Here is a 14462-nt window from a genome sequence, read left to right on the forward strand (position 1 = left end):
CAGACACCTGAAGCAGAAACCTCTCTTGTCAACCATCCTTTTTGGTGATTGTGTAGTGGGTGGCAGCTGGGACAATGTGGCTCTCAGCAGTGGCACATCTGGCTCACATCTGGGTGCTGATTTTGGGAGGGGGCAATGCCGTGCTCTGCAGGGTTGGTGTGAGGTGGTGCTGACCAGGAGGTACTGTCTCCCTCAGTACCTCTGTGGGCTCAGTTTAACTCAAACTGATGATGAGCCTTTAAGATTAACAGCAGATGTTTGTGATATTCAGCTACAAAAACCTATCTTTGAGTAGCTAGTTACAGCACATGCTCTGCTGATCCTGGTGGAATGCACCACCACCACTGTGCTCCTGTACCTGTATAAATCAGTTTGGATTAGATTTTAACCTCCATAGCTATAGGGAAAGCTTGTGTCTGTCTTTTGCTTGTCTAAATTCACATGGCACATCTACAGCAGGAAGACTTTGTGACAGAAATGGTGATTCTGCTCCCCTCCCTGTGTACAAATCCCCTTTCTTTGCTTTGAGCATTAAAACAAGCCCCGCTGGGGATGCTGGTGTGAGCTGGGGCTGCAGGGATGTGACAGGCAATGTTTGTGGTGCTCTGCAAGTGGGGCAGCAATGGTGGGGGAAGAGCAGAGGTGAAGGGGATGGGGGAAACGAGTGATTATTAACATCAATTCTATCCTCTTTGATAAAGATCTGATTTAATTTAAAGTAAATTTGCACCGTGGCTAAATTTATTATCCATGATACTGGTCAGAGTTGGGATATCGTGCTGCAGAATGATTGACATGGTCATCATGATGCTATTAAATCTACTGAATCTATTAGCTGCTCGCTGGCTGTGGGGTTTGTGATTCCCTCAGCAGAGTTTTGTGCTGAATATCTAAAAATCCTGTTAGAAATCTGAATATTTGGTCTTTACTCTTGTGAGTCCTCCTAATCCCATGGATAGCAGGAGCTGCTGGCTGGGCTGCCTTGTGCTGCTGGGTCATTAGCTGGCTCCTCAGTGAAGGTTCACAGTAGACGTGAGGACCAGTTCTTAATGGTCAGGCTAATTGGTTAGTGGAATAAATTACCCAGAAGAGCTAAACTGGCACTTGGAGCCTTTAAAACATGATTTATTACTTGAGAGAGGGAGCCCAGCTGAAGCAGGATTTTTGAACTGTAGGGTGGAACCAATGGCTGAAATTCCTGAGGTGTGAGCTCCCGAGGGAGCCTGGCCAAAGTGACAGTGCTGTGGCCAGGGGTGATCCTCAGCGTGTTTCTGTGCCCAGAGCGTTTGTGCTGCTGTGGGCTGTGCAGTTTTCATGTGTTTCACCAGGTCCTAGTGGGGCTTGGTTGGCCCCACAGTGTTTATGGGGCAGGGAAACACAATGTTTATAATGCAGGGGAAAAATAGGTCAGGAAACTTCAGCTGGGCAAAACTCGACATTGTTGTCTCCAGGACCTTGGTTGGAATTGGCTGTGATGGTTTAAGATGTCAGTGGCAGCAGGGTGTCTGTGGCCACTGAGGTGTCCTGGGTCTGTCCTGCTCTGCCCCCGCTCAGCACTAATGAAGGATCCCAATTAGTGACTCCATGTGCTAAATCACCAGAGCTGAATTAGGAGGGTGCTTTATCCTTCAGCCTTCTGAAGTAAATTCTGGTCATGCTTTTGACAAGCTTCTGCACTAAAACTTCTGCTTGCCATAATGGTAGAAATAAACTGGAGCTGCCTTCCTAAAATCTAGTGGGGCTGGATTCTACAGCTCTTTCTGTGCTAGGACGTGGTGTAGTGTCATAGGAACGGATCAGTAGTGAGAAATCAGTTCTGCTCAGGCTGTAATGTGCTTTTTGGGGTGTTTTGCATAGTGGTCCATTAGTGGAAGCCATCTCTTGGTTTTCCTCTCATCCAAAAGGCATCTGGTGCTGTGCACCGAGGCTGTTGTGGGCTGTGAAGCCAGGGACAGCAAAGTGGAATTGATGGGTGGCCTCGCCTCAAATCCCTGCTCCTGCTTCTTGTTAAAATGGTAATGTGGGAGCACCCGGGGAGAAGTAAAATGGCACTTCTTGGAACAGCTGAATGTTTGGCTTTCTGCATAATAGATGAGCACGTATCTTAGATCCAAACATTTTCTTGGGAAAAAACCCCAGTGTGTGGGGAGGCTGCTGTGGGTTCAGTAAAATGGTCACCCTGCCATGGGTAAACAGGGGTGAAACATCAGCACAAGCAGCTGCCACTGCAGGTTGGTGTCTCAGAGCAGCTTTTGGCTGGGGCAGGGCCTGGGGACAGCTTCTGGGGCCACTGTCCCCTGCAGGTGCCAGCCCTGCCCACTGCCACCAGCATGCCAGGGACAGAGCCATTGCTCAGGGAGTCTTGTCTGACATATCCCCTGACCAGGGCAACAGCAAGATGTTGGGCAAATCATTGCATTAATCTTCACTTTATTTAGAGCCTTCAGCTTTGATTTTTGAATGTAGAGCAAAGAAGGGGCTGTGCTGGGGCTGCTGAGGGCTTGGCAGCGTCACAAGGAGCTCCAGGGTTTAGCTCCAGTCACTTTTCAGTTACCTTTTATGATGAGAATCAAATAACTTGATCATGGCGGTGACAAATCTTCAATAATTCATTACACTATAATGACATTACAACATCCTAACTCCCTCCTCCCCATTTTTTATTTCTGCTGTGGAGTGGACTTGATGTTTTAGATTCAAGGCTGTTCATCCAGATATTTTACCAGCCTGTCACCTGGAGAATTGATACCTGGCACACCCTCACTGCAGCACTGCTAAATGGTTTTTCTTCTCAACTGGATAATTATATTGATTGTGGCTTAGGACTTCAGAAATTGGATTGTGGTTGAATAAAGTGTGTTTTGAAACCCTAATAAAACCTATATTAAAGAGGAAAAAGCTCCCAGCAAAACCAGACCACCACCACTATCTTATCTGACTCTTAATTTGATATGAATTGATATGAATTTGAGGATATTTGTGACCTAGTGTCTGATGGAAAAGAGAAGCTGCCCCTGCTCTGGCCCTTTGGCCTCTCTAACAACAGGCTCAGGCAAAACGTGCTGGATCAAACTTTGGCAGCTCCCCATGGGTGGGCCTGGAGACTCACTTGAAATGTTGAATTTCTTACCCAGCAAATGGTTTATCTGGATTTGACTTTTGATTCTGGGCTTTTGACTGCCTGCTCAGGAGCAGTGTTGTGTGATCCCTGGGGTAGGGTGTGGAGGGAGCAGTGACTGCCTTATCAGGGAGGTGGAGACTACTGCCAGTGTGCAGAATCACTTCACTAACCTCACAAATAGAGAAAGAAGCTTACCATATACTTGAAATAAATATCAGCTGGTTTAGCTTTGAGGCCCTGAATACCTGTTTACCTCTTTGTCTGCTGCTTTTCAGGCTGGCCGCAAGGAAAGAAGTGATGCCCTGAACTCTGCCATTGATAAAATGACCAAGAAGACCCGAGACCTGCGCAGACAGGTAAGGAGTGGGCACAGGTGCTGCTGGTGGAAGGAGGGAGTGCAGTGCTGCCTGCTGGGCTTTGTTTCTGGTGGGCAGTGGGTTCGCTGGCCTGTCTCCAGTGAATGAAAAGCCAGAAGCTTCCAGTGGGAAGCATGGGGTGGGAATGTAATTCCCTGTTCTTTCCCTGTTAACTGTGTGATACAAATGTTGGAGTCTCAATCATCTTCATGGCAAGAGAGATTAAAAAACCCAATCAAAACCCCCCAAAAAAAACCTTTCACATGATGGACTTTGAAGATAATCAGTGATATTTTATAATTCTGGTGGTGTTCATCTCAACCTATTTTATTTGAGAACTATATTTGTGTAGCATCAGCCTTTTGTCTGTTTGGTTTTAAAGCAATATATTTCTATTTTTGAGTAAGCAAGAGTATGGATCAGGTTTGTTGAAAAATATTTTTATTCTAGCAGAAAAATAAAAAAGTTAAATCAGTGTGTTGTTTAATCAGCTGAGGGAAAGCAGCAAATTTACTCAGACAAAACCAATATGAGCTGCTAAATCAATATTTGTGGCCAAACTGGTGACTTGCACTTCTATAACTAATCCATTTTTTAAGGAGATTTAATTTAAATTGAAGCAAAAAGTGTGTAGACAAGACTTAGTGCCGGGAAAGCCTTGGTCACACAAAGCAAAAAGGATCAATGACAAAAGTAGTTTAAGCTTTACGTATTAATACATTAAAAGAGAAACAGCAGTGGAACACTACTGAAGAATAACTCATTCTTTTATTTTTATTTTAGCTCCGCAAAGCTGTTATGGACCATGTTTCAGACTCTTTTCTGGAAACAAATGTTCCTCTTTTAGTATTGATTGAAGCTGCCAAGAATGGGAATGAAAAAGAAGTTAAAGAATATGCCCAGGTTTTCCGTGAACATGCCAACAAATTGATTGAGGTAAGATGGTACAAATTAAAATTTAATTGTTGCTAGTTAAATTAAGGCAAGACTAGGAAAAACAGGTTTTTCAATTCTGTTGAAGCACAAAGCAAATTCCATAATAAATTTCCTTTTAAATTTTTATTTGAATGAATTTAAACACGATTTAATATTTAAATAATTGAAAATGTAAGCTTATCAAAAGGAGCTGTTAAATAACCCATGTCGTTGTGGATATTACAGTGTGAGTATATGAGAAAGGTTTTGTGACTTGGATGTGGTCATTTGGAGGAAGGGAGACCAGAGCATGATTGTCCTGCTGGACAGTTTGACCCATTGCTTTGAAGCCTGGAGGGTTTTTCTTTCTAGTAAAATCCCACTGAATATAAACAGGACTTTTGTGTGAGGGCTTTCAGAATGAAGAGCTGCTCATGTGTGTGTGTAAAGAGCAAACAGAACACCTGAGTGACAACACAACTGATCCCTCCACCCCTCTGTAAGGAAAAACCAAGCAGCTGGTGGAACTGCAGAGCAGAGCTCAGACTGGGGGGAAAACCGGGTTAACTGGGACCAACCTGTCTTAACTGGAATCCCAGGATCCCTGAGGTTGGAAAATCCCTCCCAGGCCATCGAGTCCCAGCTGTGCCCCATCCCCACCTTGTCCCCAGCCCAGAGCCCTCAGTGCCACCTCCAGCCCTTCCTGGGACACCTCCAGGGATGGGCACTGCAAACCTCCCTGGGCAGTTCCAATCCCTGAGCTCCCTTTCCATGGGGAAATTCCTGCTGCTGTCCACCCTGAGCCTCCCCTGGCCCAGCCTGGGGCCGTTCCCTCTTGTTCTCTCGCTCATTACCTGAGAGAAGAGACTGGCCCTCACCTGGCTGGCTGCGCCTCCTGTCAGGGGGTTGAGCCCTGCTGAGGGAAGCAGATTTCCATGGGGGATGTGTCTGCAGAGAGCAGCAGCAGAGCCTGCCCCTGTCCATGGATCCACCTCGGGATTCTCGGCCCCTTGCCACCACCTTCGCGTGAGAGTTCTGTGCCAGCTGATGCTGAATGGCAAGGAACAAACAGCTATAGGTATTGTTGAGGAAACATGCCACTAGGAATAAGCTTCAAAAACTCCTCCTGTGCTCTTCCATGCTTTGAGGCTCTGGCTGGTTGTGCTTAACCTCAGCAGCTCCCTGGGAACAGTCCCAGGGATGCTTCGTGTGATTTTGCTCTCGTGGTGTCTCTGTTTGATAATGGAGTCCACATGTCTCCAAGGCTTGTGGGGAATACTCACACAGCTGGGCAGATTTAAATTGCTCAACAGTAAGACTGATCAGACATCAGTAAAAGTAGCTTCTGACTTGCACAATGTGTTTTTCGTAGGGTTCTGAGTGCACTTTGCAGCTGCCCTATAGTGCAAGGTGCATGAAGTTTGTCCAGCTCTTCAGGGCTGCTGTCTAAGTAATGAAAAATTTTAATTCTTTGAAGGCATCCATTTTTCTCTTTTGGCTTGTCATGTTTCAGCATCAATGCTGTCCTCCTAGAGCTGCAGTTATTCTAATCTAAATTTTAAGTAACTGACATTGTTCTGCAAAGCAGTATGTGGAAGGAACGCAAGGCTGCTGTGCCCTGCCTTGGCAGCAGGATACAGCCTTGGGAACACTTTGAAGTGGGTTTGGTCTAAAGCCTCCCTTCTTCATGTTGCAAGCCTGATTCATCTAGAAAAATTTTTTTAGGGCCTGTTTACAGGAGAAGTTGAATTGTGTAACAATAGCAGTGCCTGTTCTACCAGAGTTCTGCTACCTCCTCAGTGGAGGTAGTGGAATTTATTGGCATAATTAGAAAAGAATAATTGTTCTGCTCTGTCCCTGAACTTCTCCCCAGCCCCGGCCAGGTGAGCCCCTTTTCCCTGCCCCCTCAGGAGCCACGTCCCACTGGAGCAGGCACAGTTCTGTCCTCAGTGGTACTGGCCCTACCTGGTGTGCAAATGCCAGGCTGCAGAGGAGTTTTCCAGAGCCTCTGTACAGCCAGACTCCATAGTCCTTGCTTTCCAAGGACCATTCCCCTGAAAGCAGACATTCAGCAATACTTTTGACTGACATCAAAAGGTTCTGCTAAAATGATATGCTGCTGCAACAGCTTTTTGAAGGCTTGGTTATTGCCTTTGCTGTCTGAAATCTAACTGTAGTTGTAGAGTCGCATGATGTAGATGGTTTATAAACCTCTTCCTTGAATGGAGATGGATTAATATATACACTTAGCTTGGACAGAAGGGAATAGTGCTCCTGCAGAGCCCTTGTCCTGAGGGGCAGGAGAGCCACCAGAGTCATATGAGATGTCAGATTCACTGTGCAGGAAGATGAGTTGGGGTGGGTTGCTCTTGAAATGTCTTCTGCCTCTGCCAGAATTGAGAAGGATGTTTGTCAGTTCCCGCATCATTCTGCTCTTGACCAGGAAACTCAGGAGAAACAACAAAAGCTTGTGTAAGAGCAGGGCTGAAGATGTTTTGCCAGGTGAGATGGACAGTGATTGCTTCCCCCTGCTTTCAGGGGAGATGAATGTGCAGGGAGTTTATCAGCACTGCCCTCACAAGTGTGCTGGGTGACTCTGGACATCAGCCCAAAGAGCTGCAGCACTGAGTGGAGCTCAGCTGTATCATCCCTGACTGACAGGCTCTGTGCTTTGGATGTAGAGAGGAGCATGTCCTTCCTTCCCTTGCTTCCCTGTGGTGCTGAGTGAGGGCAGGAAATGTGTGGGAGATGCTGCCCTGCCCTGGGGAGCTCAGCACACTCCCATGGGATTGCTGGGAGGGTTTGCACCTTGGGTTAATGCCCCTGTGTCTGTGAGCTGGAGGAGTCAGTGAACCAGCCCCTGAGAGATACATAATGAGACAGATTTACTTTATTTTGTTTTTCATACTAAACTGTAGCAGGTGTTGGCCAGACAGGAGTGGCAGTGCTGGTTCCACTCTGGCTTAGCACAGGGAGTTCTTGCTCCTGCAGTACAGAGCTGTTTATGGGCCCTCCAAGTACCCATAAAGAGATGCAAGCACATGATTTGGGTAATTTCATTTTGAAATGTTCCCTTCTTGGCAGCACAGCACTGTCTGCTTTTGTGGTTCCTAACGTCCAGGCATCCAAATTTGACCAAAAGGTGCAATAACCACAAAAAGCTGATTCGCCTGCTGGGTCTGTGTCTTTTAGAGAACCCATACCATGAGCATCCCAAAGGGCTCCCATCTAATTTGTTTCCCACGTAGTAAAATCCTAACCCTTTTATCCTACCTTTTGAAAACTCAGTAATAGTAAAAGAGTAGAATGAGCCTTGTCTCAGTTGAATAATATGTTTCAAAGATAGCTTTCAAAATTGCCCTGTGCTAACAGACCATTAACTCTGGCTGGATTTGGTAAAAGGAGTTTAATTCAGGAATTGAGAAGCCAATTTCAATGTAACACACAAGAATAACAGAAAGGACAGTATTTGGGGAGCCAGCCTAACAAAAGTTAAATTCACGTATCAACTGTGGAAGTCTTCCCAATTTGCAGACGGTGAACTGCCAACTCCATTCCAATGTTTTTTCCCACTGGGTGAGGTAGCCTTGGCTCTCCAGCCTGCCTTTGCTGGTGAGGAAGGACAGCTTGGCACTGGCATCCTTGGAGAGACTGTTCTCCCCAGGAGGGATGGGGCTGTCCTGCAGCGGGGTGCCCATCCCCAGTGATGTCACTGAGCACCACGCTGGCTCTTTGTTGCTCCTTCGAGGAGTGTTTGTGCTGAGCTGCCTTTGTGCCGCTCCCCGGGGATGCTTGGGCTGCTCCTGCAAAGGGAAAAAGCCAGACACGTTAAGCAGAAACCTTTGCTATGCTGTTGAATGCTTTAGAAAAGGAAAAATTAGCTTGTCAATTTGTCACTGGTTACACTGTGACACAGTGTAACTTTGTGTAGTTTTAATGGAAAAGTTTTTCAGACCTTAAGAAATTAGGAAGTAAAAGGTAAATAAGGACAGAGTCCAGGGTAAAATCCTCCAGTTTGCTTGCTGAAGAATATTTTCGAGAATATGTATGGAGTTTGTAATTCCTTAAAAAGAATAAATAATCTCTTCTTCCTCCGGAACCCACTACCCCTGTGTCAAATATTTTTCTCAGCTTAAATTTTATTTATAAGTCGTCTTCTTACCAAGAGAAATATTGGTAAGACCAAGGAGGCAAAAGCTCTCAATGGTGTTTCGTAAGCATTGATATTTTTTTTCTAATTGCTTTAATTTATCTGAAAAGACTGCTCTGTGCCTTTTTTTAATGCACTGGGTTGCATCTTGCATATGGAGTGATGATTTTCTCATTTTCAGTGAAACCCATGAACAGATGCAGACAGCAAATTTATTTGCTTGGAAAGAATCACATTTGGGCACTTGCAGCTCCATAAGCTTTCTGTAGCCTCTTGCTCTGACATTTCCCCCTTCTGTTGCCCTCCCTGTCTAGCCCGATGTCCTGGAGTCATTCTTCAGTCTAAAATCTAAAAATACCCCTCTCCCAAAGCCTACAGCCTTGCACACTTGCTACATTTTTCTTGCAATTATCCTGATTTGCTCAGACTTACATCCTGTATGTTCTTTGGAGAGTCTTAACAGCTGCAGGTTTTTTACATGTGAAAAGCTTTTTAAAGACGTGAAGTGGATAAAACAGCTTGGATTTCAAATAAAAACTGGTTTTGGGACTGGAGGCACAGTGAAGGTCTTGAAAAGCTGAGGCTTGGCTTTTTCATTGTCATTGGCCCCTGTTAATTGTCACTTACCTGGGCATGACCATTTATTGCAAACAAAGCATGGAATGGAAGAATCCAGCAGATCCAGAAGTTAATCTGCTCTGACAAGATTATCTTTTGTGTCTCTCGACCAGCTGATTTACAGAGTTTCCACAGAGTTTCCACACCTCTTTGGAGGTGCCTTTGCTCATTGTTGCAGTGCTCTCCCCTCCTCCCTGCCAGCGCAGGGGTGCTGGGGATCCCTCAGTGCTGCCAGGCAGGGATGAGGTTCCTGGGGAACCAGACAAGCACCTGGCACCCAACTCAGATGTTGGAGTGTTTTTATGAATTTTATTACATCTCAAAACCCACCAGTTTCCAGACTAGGGTCATTATCAGGGTACCTCAGCACCTATTTTTCTAGTACTCTAATTTACAGAAGGAAGAATATTTGCCAATTCAGGTTTGTCTTTTATTGCTTTTATTTTTAAGGTAATTTTGTATTACAAGGGAAATGTCCCTGCACTGTGGTCTGGAGAAGAGAGACAGAGTTATTTCCCATTTAAAATGGAGACCAAAATGAGCAAAACGTCTCTTCCAAAGCATAAGCACGTTTTCTGTAATTTGTCTATAGATAGCCTTGGCAGCAATTTAAAGCTAATGTCTCCAATAAATGACCAGCGTAACTCTAATGTGCCCTCTAAAGTCTGACACTCTTCAACAGCCGATACACTTTCCTTGTAAGTTCATTTTATTAGTCAACTAATTCATAAATAAATTAAATTCTTCTCGTAGAACATGCTTTCCTTACATTCATAATCAGGAAAGCAGGAAAGCCTCAGCAGAAAAATGTTCCTACATTTTTCAACAAAACTGGATATACAAATTTAATACATCATACATAAGTAAAGGCAAGCGACCTTTTAATAGGATAACTTCTGTTCTTGTAAGGTTATTTTTTGAGGCCCATCTTCTAATGCTACACCAAATAATGTATGAAAGGGTCTGTAGGATGCTGGTAGAGTTTAAAAATTATGTTGGAAGAGGAATAAGAGACTTCAGGGTAATCTTTCTGTCCAGATTTCATTGTAGGTGCACATGGGCGAGCAGGGCCATGGCAGTGAAACTGATGGGAGAGAGGAAGGGATTGAACCCTCACAAATCTGGGCAGCGATTGGGCTGCCTGGAGACAATTTTTCTCTTTGGAAATCCTCGTGGTTTGCTGCTGCTTGTGGAGGAGAGGCATTTCTGCCATACCTCAGCCACAGGGACAGTCACTTTGCTGTGTGACTGGGAAGGGCTTCCTCTGTGCACACCTGGGCCAAGGTACACGTGGAGGGGGTAGAATTTGGAGGTGAATGAATTTGGGGTTTGGAAAATATTGGTGTGCTTTTTATTCCACTAGAAACTGTCCTGTGTTTACTCTGATCTTTTTTCCTTTATAGACAGAAGCTTTTGCAGAAAGGGAAATGTGTAAAAGAGGTCGGAAAGTGTGAGAACAGTTGGGTTTAGGTGGTGTTGACATGATGTCTTCAGAGGTAGCTGAAAAGCAATAGAGTCCTTTTATTTTCAAGATATTTAAGTCTTAATTCCAACAGCATTTTTAAGTGGCATTTTGGGTAAAGTTTTTTATAGATGTGGCATAAATGTTTTAATTCTTGATATTTAACTAAAAGCCTTGATGCATGTCTGGATTTTCATCATCTTAGTCATTAGTAATATTGGATTATTAGTCATGTCATGTCATCAAGGAGGTGCCTGAAATCTGTATGGAGCTCATTACTGACACTGTTTTGTCGTCTTTGTGAAGAGCACAGTGTACTGACAATTACAGTTACACTGCCATGAACAGTTGTCTGAATCACCAAAACTGGTTTAAGCAGCTAATAATAGGCACCAAGTTGGAAGCCTTTAGTCAGATCAGAAGGCAGCATGTTCTGAGTGATGAGCAAACTGAGATGGGAGAGAAGAACAATTTCACAGAATCCCTGACTGGTTTGAGCGGGAAGGGACCTTAAAGCTCATCCAATTCCAACTCCCTGCCTTGGGCAGGGACACCTCCCACTGTCCCAGGCTGCTCCAAGTCCTGTCCAACCTGGCCTTGGGCACTGCCAGGGATCCAGGGGCAGCCACAGCTGCTCTGAGCACCCTGTGCCAGGGCCTGCCCACCCTGCCAGGGAGCAATTCCTGCCCAATATCCCATCCATCCCTGCCCTCTGGCAGTGGAAGCCATTCCCTGTGTCCTGTCCCTGCAGCCCTTGTCCCCAGTCCCTCTCCAGCTCTCCTGGAGCCCCTTTACGAAGGGACTCTGAGGTCTCCAGAGAGCCTTCTCTTCTCCAGGCTGAACACCCCCACCTCTCCCAGCCCGTCTTCATTTCCACTTTGATAAACACAGAGACATTTTTGGATAAGGATAATTATTTGGGTCCTGTCCAAATATCACTACTAGAAACACTTTTATTTTAAGGAAAGGTATTTGTGTTGCTAAGGAGCATCGCAGCTGAGGGTTAGCTCTGAAGGTTTCAGCTGAAGCTGAGCTCTCCATCACACACCAGTGGTGTCATTGCTGTCATGGTAGCTCAGATAGACTTGTGTAACTAATGTGGTTTGTGGTGATAACAACACTCTAACACTTTAGCTTGTTTGTCTGAGGGAGGAATAGTTCCTGTGCCAGCAGTTACATCTGCTGCCACAGCTGCATCGACAAGGGGCATGGTGCCCGCGTCACACACTGGTGTTCCTGTAGCAGCCCTGCTTCCCCTCAGGTCTGTAGAGAGGATAATCCACCAGCCTGGAAATAAAGATATTGCTGCACTTTCCTGCTGGGGTATGGTTTATGCTGTAGATGTATTGATTCCCTTCAAACACCTCTTCTTTCTGTCTAATTGAAAACCTTTCCCACTGGCAAGAGAGAAGTTGTCTCCATGCTGCCCATGCTGCGCAGTAAATGGAGCCTGGTCTGGTTTGTCCTGATGCACAAACTCTGGCATTGCCCAGCTGAGTGAAAAATTTCCTTTCTCTGTGAAATCTTGGCAAAACATGGATGGCTCTGTTGGGGAAGAACATTTCCCCAGGGCATGGAAGGAGCTTGCCAGTGTGGAGCAGAGCTTTTGCAGGACAGCTGTACCTGGAATGGCACCAGGGAGCTGGAGAGGTATTTGGAGACAGCACTGGACAGGGTGAGAGACAAGTGCAAAGCTGTATTCCTTATTTAGAATTTTAAACACACAGATACAGCTAAAAATGTGGAAGTATTACGATGTAATCCAAAGCAAAAGGTGGTTACCCATGGAAATAGTGATTGCCTGAATATAACAGGGAGCAGAAGGTGCACAAAACATTTCTTTTTATACTGTTATATTACAAGAGCACAGAGAGACAGAGCAAGCGAGAATGGCTTTCCACTGCCAAAGGGCAGATATGGATGGGTTATGGGGAAGGAATTGTTCCCTGGGAGGGTGGGCAGGCCCTGGCACAGGGTGCTCAGAGCAGCTGTGGCTGCCCCTGGATCCCTGGCAGTGCCCAAGGCCAGGCTGGACAGGGCTTGGAGCAGCCTGGGACAGTGGGAGGTGTCCCTGCCCATGGCAGGGGGTGGCACTGGATGGGCTTTAAGGTCCTTTCCAGCCCAAATGAATCTGGGATTCTGTGATATTGTCTCTGATCCCTTTCTCTTGCCATTACTTGCCAGCCTGTTGAAATAACAAACATGTAACCCCATTCCTCATTGTCTAAAACACCAATCCTGTGCTTGTCAGTTTTGTTCCAGCCAGCTGAAACTTCACCTCCTTGTGTTTATAACCAGACTTAGAATGAAAACTGTTCTCATCTTCATGTGAGTCTGCAGAGCTCTGGAAACAGCAGTTCCCTCCGTTTAGTCCTTTGTTCTCCCCAGTGCTCCACATCTGCAGTTTGTCTGCATGTGCCTTGTTTTATTTAAAGACTTTTACTATTTTCAGTTAATAGATTGGGATTCTATTGCCCACAACAAGCTCTTTGAAGGTACCTTCTGTGGAGCTGCAGCCACATGCAGCTACAGAAGTGGTACAAAATCACAAAGCATTGACAGCATGACTCTGGTAACTCTGCACAGTCCCAGTGGATTCAATCCCAAGTCCTCCTGCATTAAAAAGTGGAGCTGTTGTGTGTAATTCCCAGTTAGCTCTGCCTCTGCAAAATGAGGGGTTTGTAGGGTTAGAGTTAACACATCTATAGCTGTAACACTTTTCCCTCGTGCAGCACCTGTTAGGGCTGGACGTTAAAATGCTCAGATTCAACCTGAATATTGAATGTAGTGTACAGACGAATAAATAAATGTATGGACCTAGTCAATAATGAAAGCCTTTCTGGAGAGGGATGGGGATTACATAATCAGCACATCTCTTCTGAGAGTCCTCAGTTGCCATTAGTTTTGTCAGAACAGTTGTTTCTGCAGATAAATTAATTTCCTGAGCTTTGACTAGCATGAAGGGAACTGGGACAGGTTTTTTTAACATGGAGGAGGAAGAAATTAGCTGGGCTCTGTTTGAATTTTGTGAGAATATCAGATACACTTTTCTTAAGCAAATCCCTAGGAGGAAAATGTTCAATGGCTGCCTGTTCATTCCTTCTTTTTTTTTGCTTTTAAAATGGGTGATTTTTTAAAGCTACTTAAAAGTTGGAATTTGCATTCCCAGAGAAATTGTAAAATATAAAGCAAAAAAAAATTAGAACAAACAGCTGATGTTTCGAAATTTAATCAGAAATGAAAATGCCAGGAACACCTTTGAAAAGCTTGGTTTCTGTGGCATTGAAATTCCCAGAGTATCTGTGTACACATAGATCTGGGTTTGTTATTTTTGTGTAAGAGTTTTTGGTTAGGAGAGGATTCTGCTTAATGTTAAAATGAAAAGTTTTTCAGTGTAAGACAGTCGGAAAACTTCTTTCTGCAATGCTCTTTTTACAACTGCAGGTTCAAACGAGAATGTCCAGACTCTGAGAATTCAATTAGTGAGTGTTTGGCTCCTGCACATTGATGTGTAATCCCAAGCTGTAGCAATGCTGGGTGGCAGGGCCAGCCCTGACAACAATCAATTATGCAGGAATAAACACCTTGCAGAGCGTTCTTTTGGGCTGCACCAGCACGGGATGGTTGCAGCAACATCACTTTGGAGACTTTGCCTTCCTGACTGCTTGAAAAGCTGTCCTAAAAACTTGACCTGTAAACAAGGAGAAAAACCTGGGTGGTGATTCTGTGAAGTCAATCCAGGTGCATAATTCAGAGGCTTTAACACATTTATTGTCAGCCTTCGAAATCCTGGAAAAGGAAGGTTTAAAGTGTTAGAGATTATAATTCTCTTTTTTTTTT

At 44.9% G+C, this 14462-nt stretch overlaps 1 protein-coding gene across 2 annotated transcripts in view; it reads left to right on the top strand.

Moving 5' to 3' along the window:
- The window catches only part of CTNNA1 (catenin alpha 1), a 117149-nt gene that overhangs the window by 65426 nt on the left and 37261 nt on the right, over positions 1-14462 (top strand). For both annotated transcript variants that reach the window (XM_063413776.1, XM_063413777.1), the window contains exons 8-9: positions 3397-3477; positions 4261-4413. In XM_063413776.1, coding sequence (XP_063269846.1) covers positions 3397-3477; positions 4261-4413 — 234 coding nt within the window. The remainder of the gene's footprint in view (positions 1-3396; positions 3478-4260; positions 4414-14462) is intronic.

Source organism: Prinia subflava, chromosome 16, assembly GCF_021018805.1.
Source record: "Prinia subflava isolate CZ2003 ecotype Zambia chromosome 16, Cam_Psub_1.2, whole genome shotgun sequence".
In the NCBI taxonomy this organism is placed as follows: domain Eukaryota; kingdom Metazoa; phylum Chordata; class Aves; order Passeriformes; family Cisticolidae; genus Prinia; species Prinia subflava.